General features: G+C 31.6%; 1 protein-coding gene across 1 annotated transcript; it reads left to right on the top strand.

The window, feature by feature from the left end:
• The first annotated feature begins 3,515 nt into the window (after positions 1 to 3,515).
• LOC140871932 (xyloglucan endotransglucosylase/hydrolase protein 3-like) lies at positions 3,516 to 5,328 on the top strand. Its single transcript, XM_073274676.1, has 4 exons — positions 3,516 to 3,588; positions 4,328 to 4,431; positions 4,579 to 4,778; positions 4,959 to 5,328. Exons 1-4 carry the CDS (start codon positions 3,573 to 3,575, stop codon positions 5,326 to 5,328), a joined length of 690 nt encoding a protein of 229 aa, XP_073130777.1. The 5' UTR covers positions 3,516 to 3,572.
• The last annotated feature ends 9,115 nt before the right edge of the window (positions 5,329 to 14,443 follow it).

The raw sequence follows: 14,443 nt of genomic DNA, 5'->3' as shown, positions 1-14,443 counted from the left end.
AACGATATCGCGAATAACATTAAGGCTCGGATAAGTGCCCCTCAGCTCCTAACCACTATCCTCGCCAGCAAACACCACTCAATCATCCTCACCTGCATCAAATAAACCTAGTGACCTAAGGGACCAACAAGTATATCCGAAGAGACAAGATACATATTCATCGACTTTAAAATTTTCAACACAATTCACATTTAAATCCTCAAATTTAAGTCATGCAAGCATAAACACATACACATGCCTCTTAAACCATTTAAACTTTACACATTCACATAACATCACACACCTTTCATATTTCATCTTAATTAAAAATAAATACGCATTCCTCAAAATTTTTGACATGTGGTTATGAAACTCCTACCTCAACTTTTTAATGGGAGCTTAATCGAACTAATACAAGGAATCCAAGTTTGACGTGGCATTATGATCCGAAGGCCTACATCCATACGTTGTTTATTTTTAGTCGTAACTTCAACATAAGCCAACAAAATCTTTAAACATTTTTCCTCACCTTAACTCATTTACACCACCAAACACAACACTAATATGTACACACACACAGCACCTACACAGTACTCACACTGCACACACAAAAAACACACACACACTGCAGGCACAAAGCACACACTTCACACATAAAAAACACACACATACTTCACAGACAAATACACACACACACACAATACGAATACACATACACACAATAACACACGCACACACAGTACACACAATATAACACACTGAATTTTTCATATGCATATACATAATTCATCAAATCACGTCTAGATCCTTTAAACACTACTATGGTTATCACGTCCTGAAACTGGGCCTAATTGACATCGGCGTTATTTAACGTTTTCATATTAAACAACAAGTTTCGGAGTACAGAATTTTGTAATAACCAGTCTACTCATTCACGAAATTGAAATTACATAGTCTTTCATAAACTCAAATTTAAATTATCTTTACAATCCTTAATTGAAAACAACAGAACTTGATACGCAAAATCTTATATATTACAACCAAATAGAAGCAGAAATAAACATAAATTGAGCATCATCAGTTTATTGGTCTTCTTCATCAACCCCAGACCTGGTTTTGCTCATCATCCTCGAGCTCTTCCTCATTCTTATCTGATATGGGTGTTTCGGGTGGGGTGAATGATATTGGTGTCACTCAGTAAATGGGAGAAGATCCCATCATTCGTTTAAAATCATTTTAACAGGATTTCATTCATATACATGATATAACAGAGTAGAGAGACAGAGACTTATTCTTTTAGAAATTTAGAAAACATAAACTTCAGGCAATGCACCAAGTACTTGCAAAATTTGTAGCTAACTGATATCATTCCCTTAATTGGTATTCCTCTAAAGCATGAGATTAGAGATTTAAAGATTTGGAGTGACAAAATATATATTCCTACCACTAGTTCACAAGTTTTGGTACACCAAAAAATCACAAAGTGCTGATTCATAAAAAAATTCATGTTGGAATCGAAAATAACAACAGAATTTCTTTACTTTAAAACAAAACGACCACTTATTGTAGATTTGCTAAACAAATTTCGGTTGTCTTTACTCAACTGGTCTGCTCTGCTCAACTGATTTTGTGTTTTGCTCAGTATTTCATGTAGCAAACCTCATAAATATGAGTGTTATTTATAGAGAAGAATATGACTATTAGGGCATGATTGGTAGGAGGGAATGAGGTAGGAATGAAATGAACATTCTCATCTCATTCCCTACAATCATGCTTGGTTTGGTTTTGGAATGGGAATGTCCATTCCCATTGGAATGGCTATTTCCATTAATAAAATACCTAAAATAATAATCATAAAAATAAAATGTTATCAAATTAGGACACTATCATTTATAAATATAAAATTATGACAATTGAATGATGATGAAAATATTAATAACCAAATAAATAAAATTAACAATATCACGTATATTATAAAAATTTATAATATAATAAAATAATTTTTAAATAATAACTATAATAATATTTATTAAAAGACACTTATTTTAATAAATAAAATACTAATAATAATAATTACTAAATTAAGATTAATATTTATATTAGTTATAGTATAAGGATAATTTTATAATGATTAATAGACTATTAATAGTTATAATTTTTTTATTGTTTTTAAATAATAATTATAATAAATATTTTTTAATCTATAATAAATATTTTTGAGTAGCCAATATTTTGAATTTTAGTGAAAAATGACTTGATAATTAAAAATAATTTCATTCCATCCTGTTTTATTTTTTCGGTACCAATCATTTAAATGAAATAAATTTATCATTCCATTCTTGTTCTTATTTCATTTCAAAGTTGATTCCATTCCAACTCTATTTCATTCAAGCATACCAATCACGCCCTTAGGATCTTCCTTAATTGCCTACATTATTTGCCATAAGTTTGATTTAATGCATAAGTTATGATTTTTGGAGCAGATGTATTTCAATCTAGCTACTGGACTCATCTTGGTCAATTGGTCAACTCAGTTTACCCTGGTTCAGTTTACCTCAAGTTCAGTCTGCCTTGATTTTAGTTCACCAAGTTTAGTTTGCCAAATTTCAGTCTTCCTTCAAGCAGTTTACCTCAAATTCAGTCTACTCAAATTTCATTTGACCCCCGACCAGTTTACTGATTTCAGTTTACCAAATTTTCAGTTTACTGAAATTTCGGGTTCTCACAATGCTTCAACGATACATCAAATAAATGGATTTTATTTGCCTCGTTTTAGAGCGTATATGACGGCGACGATGGATCGATGCCCGGGACATGATCAAAAATTCCTCGGATCGAGCCTTCTTCCTCCAATCACAAACCCTAGCCGCCCTCCCCTTCTCCTCTCCTTTCTCACGTCTCACGCTCCGCTCTCTCTCATTTTTACTCTTTTTTTAGCGTAAAATAATTGATAATAATATAAAATCTGCTCTGATAAGTACGTTATTTATTTTTAAAACGTTGCTACTACTCACATTATTAAAAAGTGATAATAGTAATTTTTGAATAGTAATAATAATAATAATAATAATAATAATAATAATAATAATAATAATAATAATAATAATAATAATAATAATAATAATAATAATAATAATTAGCAACTTAAATTTATTTGAAGGGAATAGCAAATATTTTAAAAAAAATCACATTGACTTTTACCACAATGATTAACTGTAAATTATTGTAGATTTTATGTGAATGCATGTATATCTATTTTGCAAATAAAAGGAAGAAATTTAAATTTTAATGTATGTAGAACTGGATGGGAAATTTAAAAAATACTAATTAATTAGCTATTAACAATTAATTCTATTTGCGTGTATAAATACCACCGGACCTACAATCTAAACGATGCAACATAATAGTTTCACATTATTTTTCTTAAATATTTCTATTATTTAATGGATTACATAATTATATTAACCATTATTATCAGTGTTCTTTCAATGAAATCAAATGGGGCAAATAATAGTTTTCATCGATATTATACATATTTATGGGGTACTGATCATTTCTGGGTTGATCCTCAAGGAACTGAGGTGCAACTAAAGATGGACAAAAACTCAGGTTACTATTATTTCATTATTCTGATTTCTGATAATTTTTTTCACTATTATTTCATTATTCTGATTTTTTACCACTAGCTCGTTTCTTTAAAAAATTTCTTTGAGTTTGTATTTATATATTTGTTAGAGTACTATTTGCATAATTTATACACACACGCGCGCATGTCTATATATTTTTTGTATCAGAGTCAACGACATGAATTCGATTCTCATTACTTGCAAAACATGTAATTTTATATTGAGATACCTATTATTTGGATGCAATAGCTATCCATGCTATTAAGGTAATCAAATCTTGGTATTTGCACAGAGTTGCCACCTTTGTCACATGATATAGATTTTGGTGAAGCAATAAGGGTTCGTTACTACAAATAGATTGGATTAATAATGTTCCACACTGTACTCTAAAAAAAGTGTGGATTAAATATGTTCCACACTGTACTCTAAAAAAAATGTTCCACACTGCAACACAACAACATGAAAAATATTCATAATCAATTAATTGTGTCCTTTTATATATATATATATATATATATATATATATATATATATATATATATATAATATTTTTTGGTGAAAGGATAAGGGCTCGTTACTACATATAGAATATTTTCCACACTGCAACATAACAACATGAAAAATATTCATATATAATCAATTAATTGTGTCCTTATGTATGCATGTGTGTGTGTGTATATATATATATATGTATATATTTATATATCTCATTGTATGTACAGGTGGTGCTGGATTTAGGTCAAAATCAGACTTCGGATCCGGGTCGTTCCATATAAAGTTGAAGACACCAAATAAGAGAACAAAGGGGATTGTTACATCCTTCTATGTAAATTGTTAACTTTTGCTATGGTTTCTTTATTAACTAATATATACTACGGACAACATAATTAATATCGGCATATATATCATTTGATCATGAATATAAATCTAGATTATTTATTTATACATGTTTGTTATTTGGTGTAATTGACAGTTGACTTCGAACCCAGATGATGGCACACCTCAAGAGAACCATTTCGATCTCGATTTCGAGTTTTGGGGCGTTGATAAAAGGGTACAAACGAATGTTTTGCTTAACGACGGAGGACAGAGAGAGCAAAGCTTTCATCTTTGGTTTGATCCATCCAAAGATTTTCATATGTACCAAATTATCTGGAACTCACACCAAATAGTGTAAGTGTCTCAATTTTGATGTGATGCTTAAATCCAATAATTGTAACATGCAACTTAACAAACTCTTGAATTAAGAACTAAACTTAATTTTATTTTTGAAAAATAAATAGAAACCTTTACTTGATCCTAGCACGAAATGTTGTATATAATAAAATTCATATTTGTTGAATGTGATTTTAGATTCATGGTGGATGGCATTCCCATAAGAGTATTCAAGAACAATAGTGCCAAAGGGATAGCATTTCCAAACAAATCGATGCATGTAGATGCAAGCATATGGAATGCACCATTCGCGGGACCGGTTACATGGAGCGAAGCCCCTTTCATAGCCCAATATCAAGATTTTGGTTTCGATGCGTGCTCTGTGCCGGCTAAATCCGAGGATATTTCGCACTGTTCTTCGCAACAGTATTTTTGGAACAAACCTGAATATTGGGAGCTAAGTGCAGCACAGAAACAAAAAATGGACAAATACAGGAAATCTTATATGTTTTATGACTATTGTTCTAGCAAGACTACTTGGAAACCGGAATGCTCACTTAATGCATAATGAGTGAGTAATTGAACTAAACTCAATTTTATTGAAATAAAAATATTTACAATGTTATCATTTGGTTCGATTAACATGACGATGACAAATTTGTTTAGATGATAAATCATTTATTTTAAATATAATAAGAATGGATAATCATTCAATGAACGAAACATATATATATATATATATATATATATATATTAGAAAAATATTCCTATCATATTTAATTATATGTACCAAACACTGTGTAGTGACCCACACCACGATCATCTACTAATCAGAAAGCTTAAGCATGCATTTAAGTTTGAACAGAAAAAAAAAACCAAAATTAGAGTTACTGCAGAAACTTAAACATTCTACAATCTGACAGAGAACAACTTAAATTATTACAATCATATCGAATAACAATAAATACTGAATAAATCTTAATCTAGAAACCTCTGGTGACCCCTGCTATCAAGCACTGGTCACCGACCAACCATTGATCTCGCTCCTGGTCCACCTGCAAATTTGCCCTGCCAAATGAGGTGTCTGAGATAAAAGCAGGGACTTGAGCGCTAACGCCCAGTACGTAATGTATCGAATTTACAAGTCTATATGATGCATTCAACATGAGCGATAATGCCCAGTACGTAATGTATCGAATTTACAAGTCTATATGTGCATGATGCTCCAAAGATTCAGTGGGTGCCACACACACTAGACTCGATCTTGAACAGTCTTAGGTAAACCGCACACACTGCCCCTGCCCCGTCGGTACAGTGTGTAACGTCCATTTTCTTAACTTAAAATAACTTTAAAATAATGACATTAAAAAATAATATGAAATGCTGGCTATTTTTTTTATATATAAACTGAGGAGGGATGAACACTGAAATAAAAGACACATTCTTTAAATAAATCAACAGCAATTACATAAACTTTCAACAGCGCAAAAACTAAAATAATTAACAAAACTGTCTTTTAGGAAAATTATGGCACACTAAAAACTTTTAAAAATAAACCACCATTAATAATAAAAATTCCAATAAACTTAAAATTTGTCTTCCAACCAAAACTTAAACATATAATAAAATGTTTTTTTCTAAAATTGCGGAAAAGATTTCATGGTCTTGGATAGCGCCCGCTCACTGCCACCACCCTCGCCTAACTGCACCGCCTCAAACATCCTCATCACCTGCACCGAAGAAGTCTAATGAGTCTAATGGCTCAGCAAGTAGTATCAAAAATAGCAAAGAAATAAAACAAACTTTAAAATTTTCCTCAACTTTTAAAATCTTTAATTCTCATAAATTTTCACACACAAGCATGCACACACAGGCACACAAACCTACAATTTTCCTTAAAAATACTATTTTACTGTTGACACTTACACGACACCTCATACTTTCTTTCACCTCGACACACACCTCAAAATACTTTATTTCCTTTCGACCTGTGGATCAAAAACTTTCCTCTTCTTTATTATGGTCGTCTGATCAAACACTATACAATGATATCCAGGTTTGGAGGGGCACTGTGACCCGAAGACCTTATCCAACACTCCGTCTGTGGAGGGGCATTATGCACCCGAAAGACCTTATCCAACACTCCGCCTACCTCATTTGGCGGGACATTATGACCCGAAGACCTTATTCAACACATCGTCCACTTTATCGTAACTTCATCGCAAGCCATAAAATTTATTTTCCTCACCTCAACCTTTACACAAAAATCCATAACACAATAACACCCAAAACGCATTGCAAAATCAAACAAACACATACAAAAACCCATACACACGCACACAGACACACACACATTATACACACACGCATACACACACATACCAGCACACAATACACCCACTAGGACCCCTAATACACACATATACAACAAAATACGAACACAAAACATACAGAAATTTAAACACACATGCAACACACACATAAACACACACACACGCGCACCCACACGGACACACATTACACACGCACACCTCACGCATATATACACACAAACACACAACCAAATACACATGCACACACTTTATACTCACCATATGCATGTACAGTACACATATACATACTGTATATATGTATAGTACCGTATACGGTACATATACGGCCTCCAAAATCTCACTTTTCTTTGATAAAACCCACAAATAAATCATGTATTTTGAGTATCTCATACATATACATCTAGATCATCAAAAATACATCAAAAATCATTTGAAATCTATATGAATTCAACGGTACATGAAGTTACTTGACTTACCGAAGAACGGTTGATCTTGAAAGCGTTTCTGGGATCGGAGATTGGTCGGAACACAATTTCTCACCTTTGATGAACACCATTTCTCACGCCTTTCTCTCCCTCTCGCGTTTATGCCTATCTCATGTCTGATTCTCTCTTTTTTTTTTCTTTTTCTATTCTTTTTTCTTTCTATTTACACGCTTAATTTTATTTAATTAAATTTCTAATAGAAATATATGCCCAGTCCAAAACTTAAGTTTTAATTGATATTTTCTACCAACTCAGTCCAGGTAAAATAAAAGAATAAATGTAATATCCAGAAAACTCATAAATCCATTCATGATTTATTAAAAGAATTTTAAATGAGTTTTAAGTTATTTTATTTTGTTTTATCAAGATTTAATAGTTATTCTTAATTAAATGATTTCATGTGTTATGTTAAATGATTTTTAAGTTATTTAATTTTATTATTTATGATTTAAAAGAGTAATATTGATAAAATGGTTTTATATTCTTAAATTGTTTTAAGTTATTATTATGCATATGATTTCATGAATTGTGTCTATATTATTTTAACGATTTCGATTGAGTTGATGGTTTCAGGTCGAGTTTGATTTTGGACTCACGGGACGAGACTAAACTACTCACGAAATGATAGAGAATATTTTTACGAGTGTTTTAAGTATAGTACTCATATGGTTATTGTAATGGACTGGGCTTCTCTGCTGCCCAGCCATTTTGCTACTCATGACCTTCTTCCCCCTGGTGAAAAGTTTTATGCCCTCCCCAGGACTCGAACCTTGTACCTCCAGGCTAAGTACAAAGTCTTATCAAGTCTGGTACCATTGATAAGATTAGCTCAATGGTACCAAACTTGATAAGACTTTGTACTTAGCCTGGAGGTACAAGGTTCGAGTCTGGGAAGGGCATGAAACTTCCCACCAGGGGGAAGAAGGCCATGAGTAGCAAAATGGCTGGGCCAGCAGAGAGAAAAGCCCAGTCCATTACAGTTATAGCGTAAGAGTCGAGAGTAGAAATTTTATAGTTCGATTTAAGGCATGTCTGTTACGCTGCATTTTAAGAAATCGACACACGAGAAGTAATAATCGAGCATTATTTTATCCTATTTCCTTCCCCACACCATTATTACCTTGTCCCTTGACTCTTTCCCCTCCCATCATCCTTCACGTTTCTTTTCTTTCATTCATCAATCTTCTTCTTTTATCCTTTGTTTCTTCCCCTGTGGTTCTACAAGATTTAGAAATTCAAAGCTTCGTATCTCGTTCATCTCGTGGTTAGCTCGTTTCCAAGAATCCGGATCAACTCCATCTTCGGTTAAGGCAAGTTTTTCAAGTATTTTAAGGTTTTGAAACCCATTCAAGATATAATTATTTTAATATGAAAATGTATGTTGATGTGCATGTTTTAATGGTTTATGATTTTGAAGAAGCATAAAATTACGAGTATCAAGTTATGAATTGTTGAAATTGTGAAGCGTGGTCGTTCTTGACAAGTTTTTGATAGGTGTGTAGAAAATAATGAATCTTTTTAAGATTATGATGTTATTGGAAGTTTTAAAGATGAGAACTTGATGTTTAATTGAAAGAAAATGAATTTTTGAGATTTTGAAGAAGTGGAGCAATTTTGATGGTAGTTACGGTTTAAAGATTCTAAAACAAAATCATTTAAAATCTTAGTGTTTGAAGTTAGTTAACCCTTGTTCAATTACAAGAAAATGATTTTTGATGATTTATGTAGTTAGGATTTTGGGTAAAAGAAGTTTATGTTTGAAGTTTGAAGTGTTGAAGTTGTGTTTGGTGGCACCGGATTACCTATACTTGTTATGATTTTGAGGATAAAATTAGTGTAATAATCCAAATTATATGAGGCCAATTCTATTAGAAAACTAAATTATTTATCTACAACTTTTGTGTTTTGAGTTTTGTCAAAATCATTTTGGAAGATTGGCCAAAATTGCCCCGAAGTGTGTCGAGTGATTTGAATTTCCAGCATTGACACATCTCGGTAGAATGAACATATATTTTTACTGAAAAATCCAATTAAGGTAAAATTTTCGGCATTAGAAATCCAAGATCAAGGGCTAAAACTTTTATGCTTACCACTTTTCCAAATTATGATGGTAAAATAGAGTTTGAGAGCAAGCAAGCAGACACATCTGCGCAGGGCATGCGCGGCCGCCCCTAAGAAGTGGCGCGGCCGCGCCTTGCCTTCGAAATTCCTTATTTTTTATGTTATTTTAAGGTCCTAAATTCATGGTTATGATCTTTTAAGGATTCTAAAATATATTTAAGAGTTTTTATGCAAAAAGTTTCAAGTTTTAAGTCAAAAATGAAAAGAACGACTTATATGGATCGATTACTTTATGTGATGCATGTACATGTCTAAGTTTCATTCATAAAACATATGTTCAATATAAAGGTATGATTTTTATCATTTAAGACATACATGAAGTTTTCGAGTAAAGTTTTATGTTCATGAATAAAAGTTTATGAAGGAAATTACGATGATATGATGATGCTTCATAATGAAATGATATGTTATGATGATACGATGATATGATGATGAAATGAAAGATGATGAAGCATGAATGAATAATGTTATGATGAATCATGAAGATATGATATGTTGATGCACGAAAATATTTTGATGTTCTATGTGTCTTTGTGGTGGCAATACGGGACTGGTACTCCGGTTTGGGCTCCGGAGGGACCTTTCTAAATATGGTTCAATGTACGGGTTAGGTACTCCGGCATGAGCTTCGGAGGGGCCTCCGAAAATGAATGAACGAATGTTATGAGGCATAATGCCATATGGCTCAATGTACGGGTTAGGTACTCCGGGATGAGCTCCGGAAGGGCCTCCGAAAAGAAAGAAAATGTTTGTTGATCAACAGGAACTACGAATGTGCCCATTATGAAGGTTTCCACAATTTCACATAATTCATCACCCCAAAATGATAAGTTTTTATGTTATGTTCATGGTTTGATGTTTGTCCAAGTTGCATGATTTTTATTATATGTTAATTACAAATGTTTATTTAAGAATGAAATGGTAAAGTTTTGAGAAAATGCATGAAGTCTATTTTCAAGATTTAAAGTTAAGTAAGTTGATGTCCATGTTTAAGTTCCTTGCATATTTTAAGATTTTTGAGTTCATGTTCAAGATTATATGTTTAAAGTTCCATGATGTTTACATTAAAATTCTTCAAGTTCAAGGTATCATGTTATGTATATTTAAGTCATTTTAAGTTTAAAGTATTTTGAAGCAATAATGATATCGATATGCATATTTTAATCTTGCTGAGTCTTTTAGACTCACTATACTTGAATGGTGCAGATGATTTAGCAGTTTTGATTTAAAAAGCTTTGGTAGCATGGCTGAAGAGTCCAAGAGGTGAAGATATTGCATGTCATGACAGTGCAGAAGCTCTGATGCGTTAAAAGCAAAAAGATTTACATTTTTTTATTTATATCATTTTGTTACAATATTTTATGTACGATATTTAAATGTAATGATTTAATTATTTTCATCGTCAGTCTTTTAATGATGAGTTTTGAGGATTCCAAATGTTTAATATTTTAAATGTTCATTCAGTTCGATATTGTTGTGAGGATTCCTCGATTATTTTCAAATGTATTTTATGTAAGTAGTTTGTTTATAGTAAATCACATTTTCCCATCCTATTTAAATGTTAGTAGTAAGTTTCGACGTGCCGTATTTTAGATGGTCTTGACAATAGGGTTGTCTCTGTGTTTCAAATATATTGTGCGTGGTGGAGTCACGAAATTATATTGTTATTAGTTATATTTTGAAATTTATTTTGAGTTAGCGTGATGCACTCCCTACATCGTTTAAAGTTTTGAAAAATTTTCTTCTTTTTTTCCGCAACTCTTTTATTAAATGTTAAAAATACAGGACGTCACAATAAAAATTCTAATATTTTACTAACCCAATATAAATTAAATTAAAATAAAGCTCCTCCTACAGATTAATTAAATTCTAATAACCAGATATTCTTAAAAATTTAATTAAATCATTTTATTAACTAGACTAAAAATCCTCATCACTAAATAATCGAAAATAAAGTTAACTTAATACCTCAACTCATGTACGGTTACCTCTTCACTTGAAAGCCTCCAATCATCGTCCTCTAACATTTAAAATCTCAATACAACGTTAAACGTTAGAAATAAACATAATTTTAAATCTAACACATAAGAATTTAAACTTTTAAATTCAAAACAGTCAATCTAACATCATGCATGATGTCAGATCAGTCACTTAACTTTCGGGCCGTTACATAGTGGGTGTCACATGGTACCTTATTGTACAATAGAAACAACCCTAGAGTTGAGCGACCCTAGAACAACTGGCTATCTCGAAAGGATAACAGACTCAACATGTTATGCAAATGCTGCATACAAATCATGAACAGTATATCATGCATTTCATGACAAATAATAATGCAACACATAATCATGCAACACATAAACATGTATATTCAGCTCACTATCTCTGTTTGTACTTACGTACCTCAATAACATACTCCTAGATGTTCTCGCATCTACAGTCCAGTACTACAATGCAAAATACCCATGCAACACTAATCTTTCTCTAAAATCCTTAACTAAGCTAATAAATATTTTCTAACATTTTGGGGGATAGAAAGTTATACTTTCGTCAGTCGTTAGCCCGCTGATGGCGACTGTCCCACAACTTGGACACAGTTCCGCTACGACCCCGGGACGTCTCCCTACCATTTTCGGACATTTTGGAGATGATTTTACACTTATTTTCACCAAATAATGAATTCTTAAACATGTTTTGACACTTTCAAAATTATATGTCACTTTCTAACGTGTTTAAATCCTTTAATTTTGTAAAATAGGACCAGGTTATTATACACTGGGACTTCATCCGTTTCTTATTTTTTGCGATGGATTCTTTTAAATGGCCTTAGATAGAAAAATATAATCAAATTTCTCCTTAGGATAAATTAATTGATATGAAAAAATTATTTGAGTAGCATGTATTTATGTTATCTCCCATTCGTAATGCTATCTTGATATAGATTTACACATAATCATTGTCATTTTCATGCTAAAAAACAATGTCATCTCTACCTCATATGCTTGATACTTCATATCATAATAAATATTTTTATTCATGGTTCTAAGTCTGATATTTTATTTCATCAAATTTATATTAAAAATTTATTAATATATTTAAATATTATTTTTAATTTATAACAAAATTCGTAGATTAATTAACTTCAAAACAACACTTATTTACGTATTCTGAAAAACACAAGTACAACTTGAACTTGTTCTTATTTTATCTTTGCCGGAAATTTTTTTTGGTGCAGGTGAATTTAAAAATCTGATTTGGGTTGTTCCATAAACGAATTAAGATTCAAGAAAAGAAACTAGAGGAATTGTTTTGCATACGTAAATAATTTTTCTAAACACAGAAACAAAAATTCTATACCTATTTCGATGCATTGATTATTTATCATGTTATTGTATCATCTTATAAATATGTAGTTAACATCAGTACTGTAGTGACCTGACTGAGATCCTACTAACAGGAATTTAAGCATGTAGTTAAACTTAAACAAAAAATATACTCAGAGTTGCTGTGAAATCTTAAACAATCTAACAACCCATGACCATGGCCCATGCAGCAAAATACAACCGATAAACAACTCAATTCAGGAGTCGAGCCACCCCAAAAGCTGGGGTGGGCTCCAGCTCAGGGTTGATATTTTTTTTAGTTATTATTTATGGTATATATGTATCTTAGCCCGAGTTAATTTTTTTATTAGCACAATATTTGGTCCAACTTATTTTCTAAAATATATTTGTGAGATTGGTTTGGTTTGGTTTGATTTTTTTAAAAAAAAAAAATTGAAACAAAGAGAAAACTGTTCTTCTTAATTCAAGTCATTTTCCCATTCATGTTTCTTACCACTTGCTCTAAAAGTTCAATATTTTTTTATCAAGATTTTAGTATTTTCTAAAATTAGATTTAATTGTTTTGAACTACTTGATTTTATTGATGCGTGCAATTGCATGTGGGTTCTTGTAAATAATTGGGGAGAGTTTTTTTTTTTTTTGAAATGATTTAATTTCATTTAGTTTCTATGATTTTCTATGCTATTTTGTATTTTCTTAATTGAAAACTGGAAATGATATGTGTTTTCAAGTGTTTTATTTGTAGGATTATAAAATTTGTTGATTTCATTTGGAAAATGAACATGAAAATTTTTGCATTTTAAAGTTTTTTCATTTCTCTGATCATAAATGAGGTTTTAAATTTGAGCGGTTCAAGTTTAATTATTTTCATTATGTACTATATTACTTGAAACACCATATTTTTTATTTTGAGTATATTGCAAGGATATCGATTGAAAGAAAATATTTAATATATTTTATATATTAAACATACATAGATTGTTTGTGGATAAAATTCCATAAGAGAGTTCAAGAATAACATTGATGTAGCCAAAAATCGCTTGTATATGACACGTTGCTTCCGCAAAGTTCGAAGTATCAACAAATCCTTGTATGTTCCCGGTGGAGATCTTCAGTAGGTTGTTACTACGTCACAAAACAAGTCAGAGGAGCCGGGAGGGTTCCCGGAGATCGCACTCCGATGCTCAAGTCAGTGATTACTCAAGAAATAATAATCGAGAGTAGAGCGTTATAGTGCTAAAGAAAGTGTGTACCTTAATAATGAGGTGACTTGAGCTATTTATAGATGATCAGAGAGTTTAACGGGCTTGAACCTCTTATGGGCTTTTGTAGAATTCAGGGCCTGCTTGAATTAAATATATATAATATTTAAATAAGTTTGGGCCTCAAAAATATTTGGA

The sequence above is a fragment of the Henckelia pumila genome, unplaced genomic scaffold (genome assembly GCF_033568475.1).
Source record: "Henckelia pumila isolate YLH828 unplaced genomic scaffold, ASM3356847v2 CTG_461:::fragment_3, whole genome shotgun sequence".
Lineage (NCBI taxonomy): Eukaryota > Viridiplantae > Streptophyta > Magnoliopsida > Lamiales > Gesneriaceae > Henckelia > Henckelia pumila.
The sequence above is the reverse complement of the archived record's forward strand: the minus strand, read 5'-3'. Positions and strand labels throughout refer to the sequence as shown.

Coding starts and splice junctions, on each gene's coding strand:
- LOC140871932 (XM_073274676.1), top strand. Junction 4,432..4,578: donor GGATTGTTACATCCTTCTAT/GTAAATTGTTAA, acceptor TGTAATTGACAG/TTGACTTCGAACCCAGATGA. Junction 4,779..4,958: donor TGGAACTCACACCAAATAGT/GTAAGTGTCTCA, acceptor ATGTGATTTTAG/ATTCATGGTGGATGGCATTC.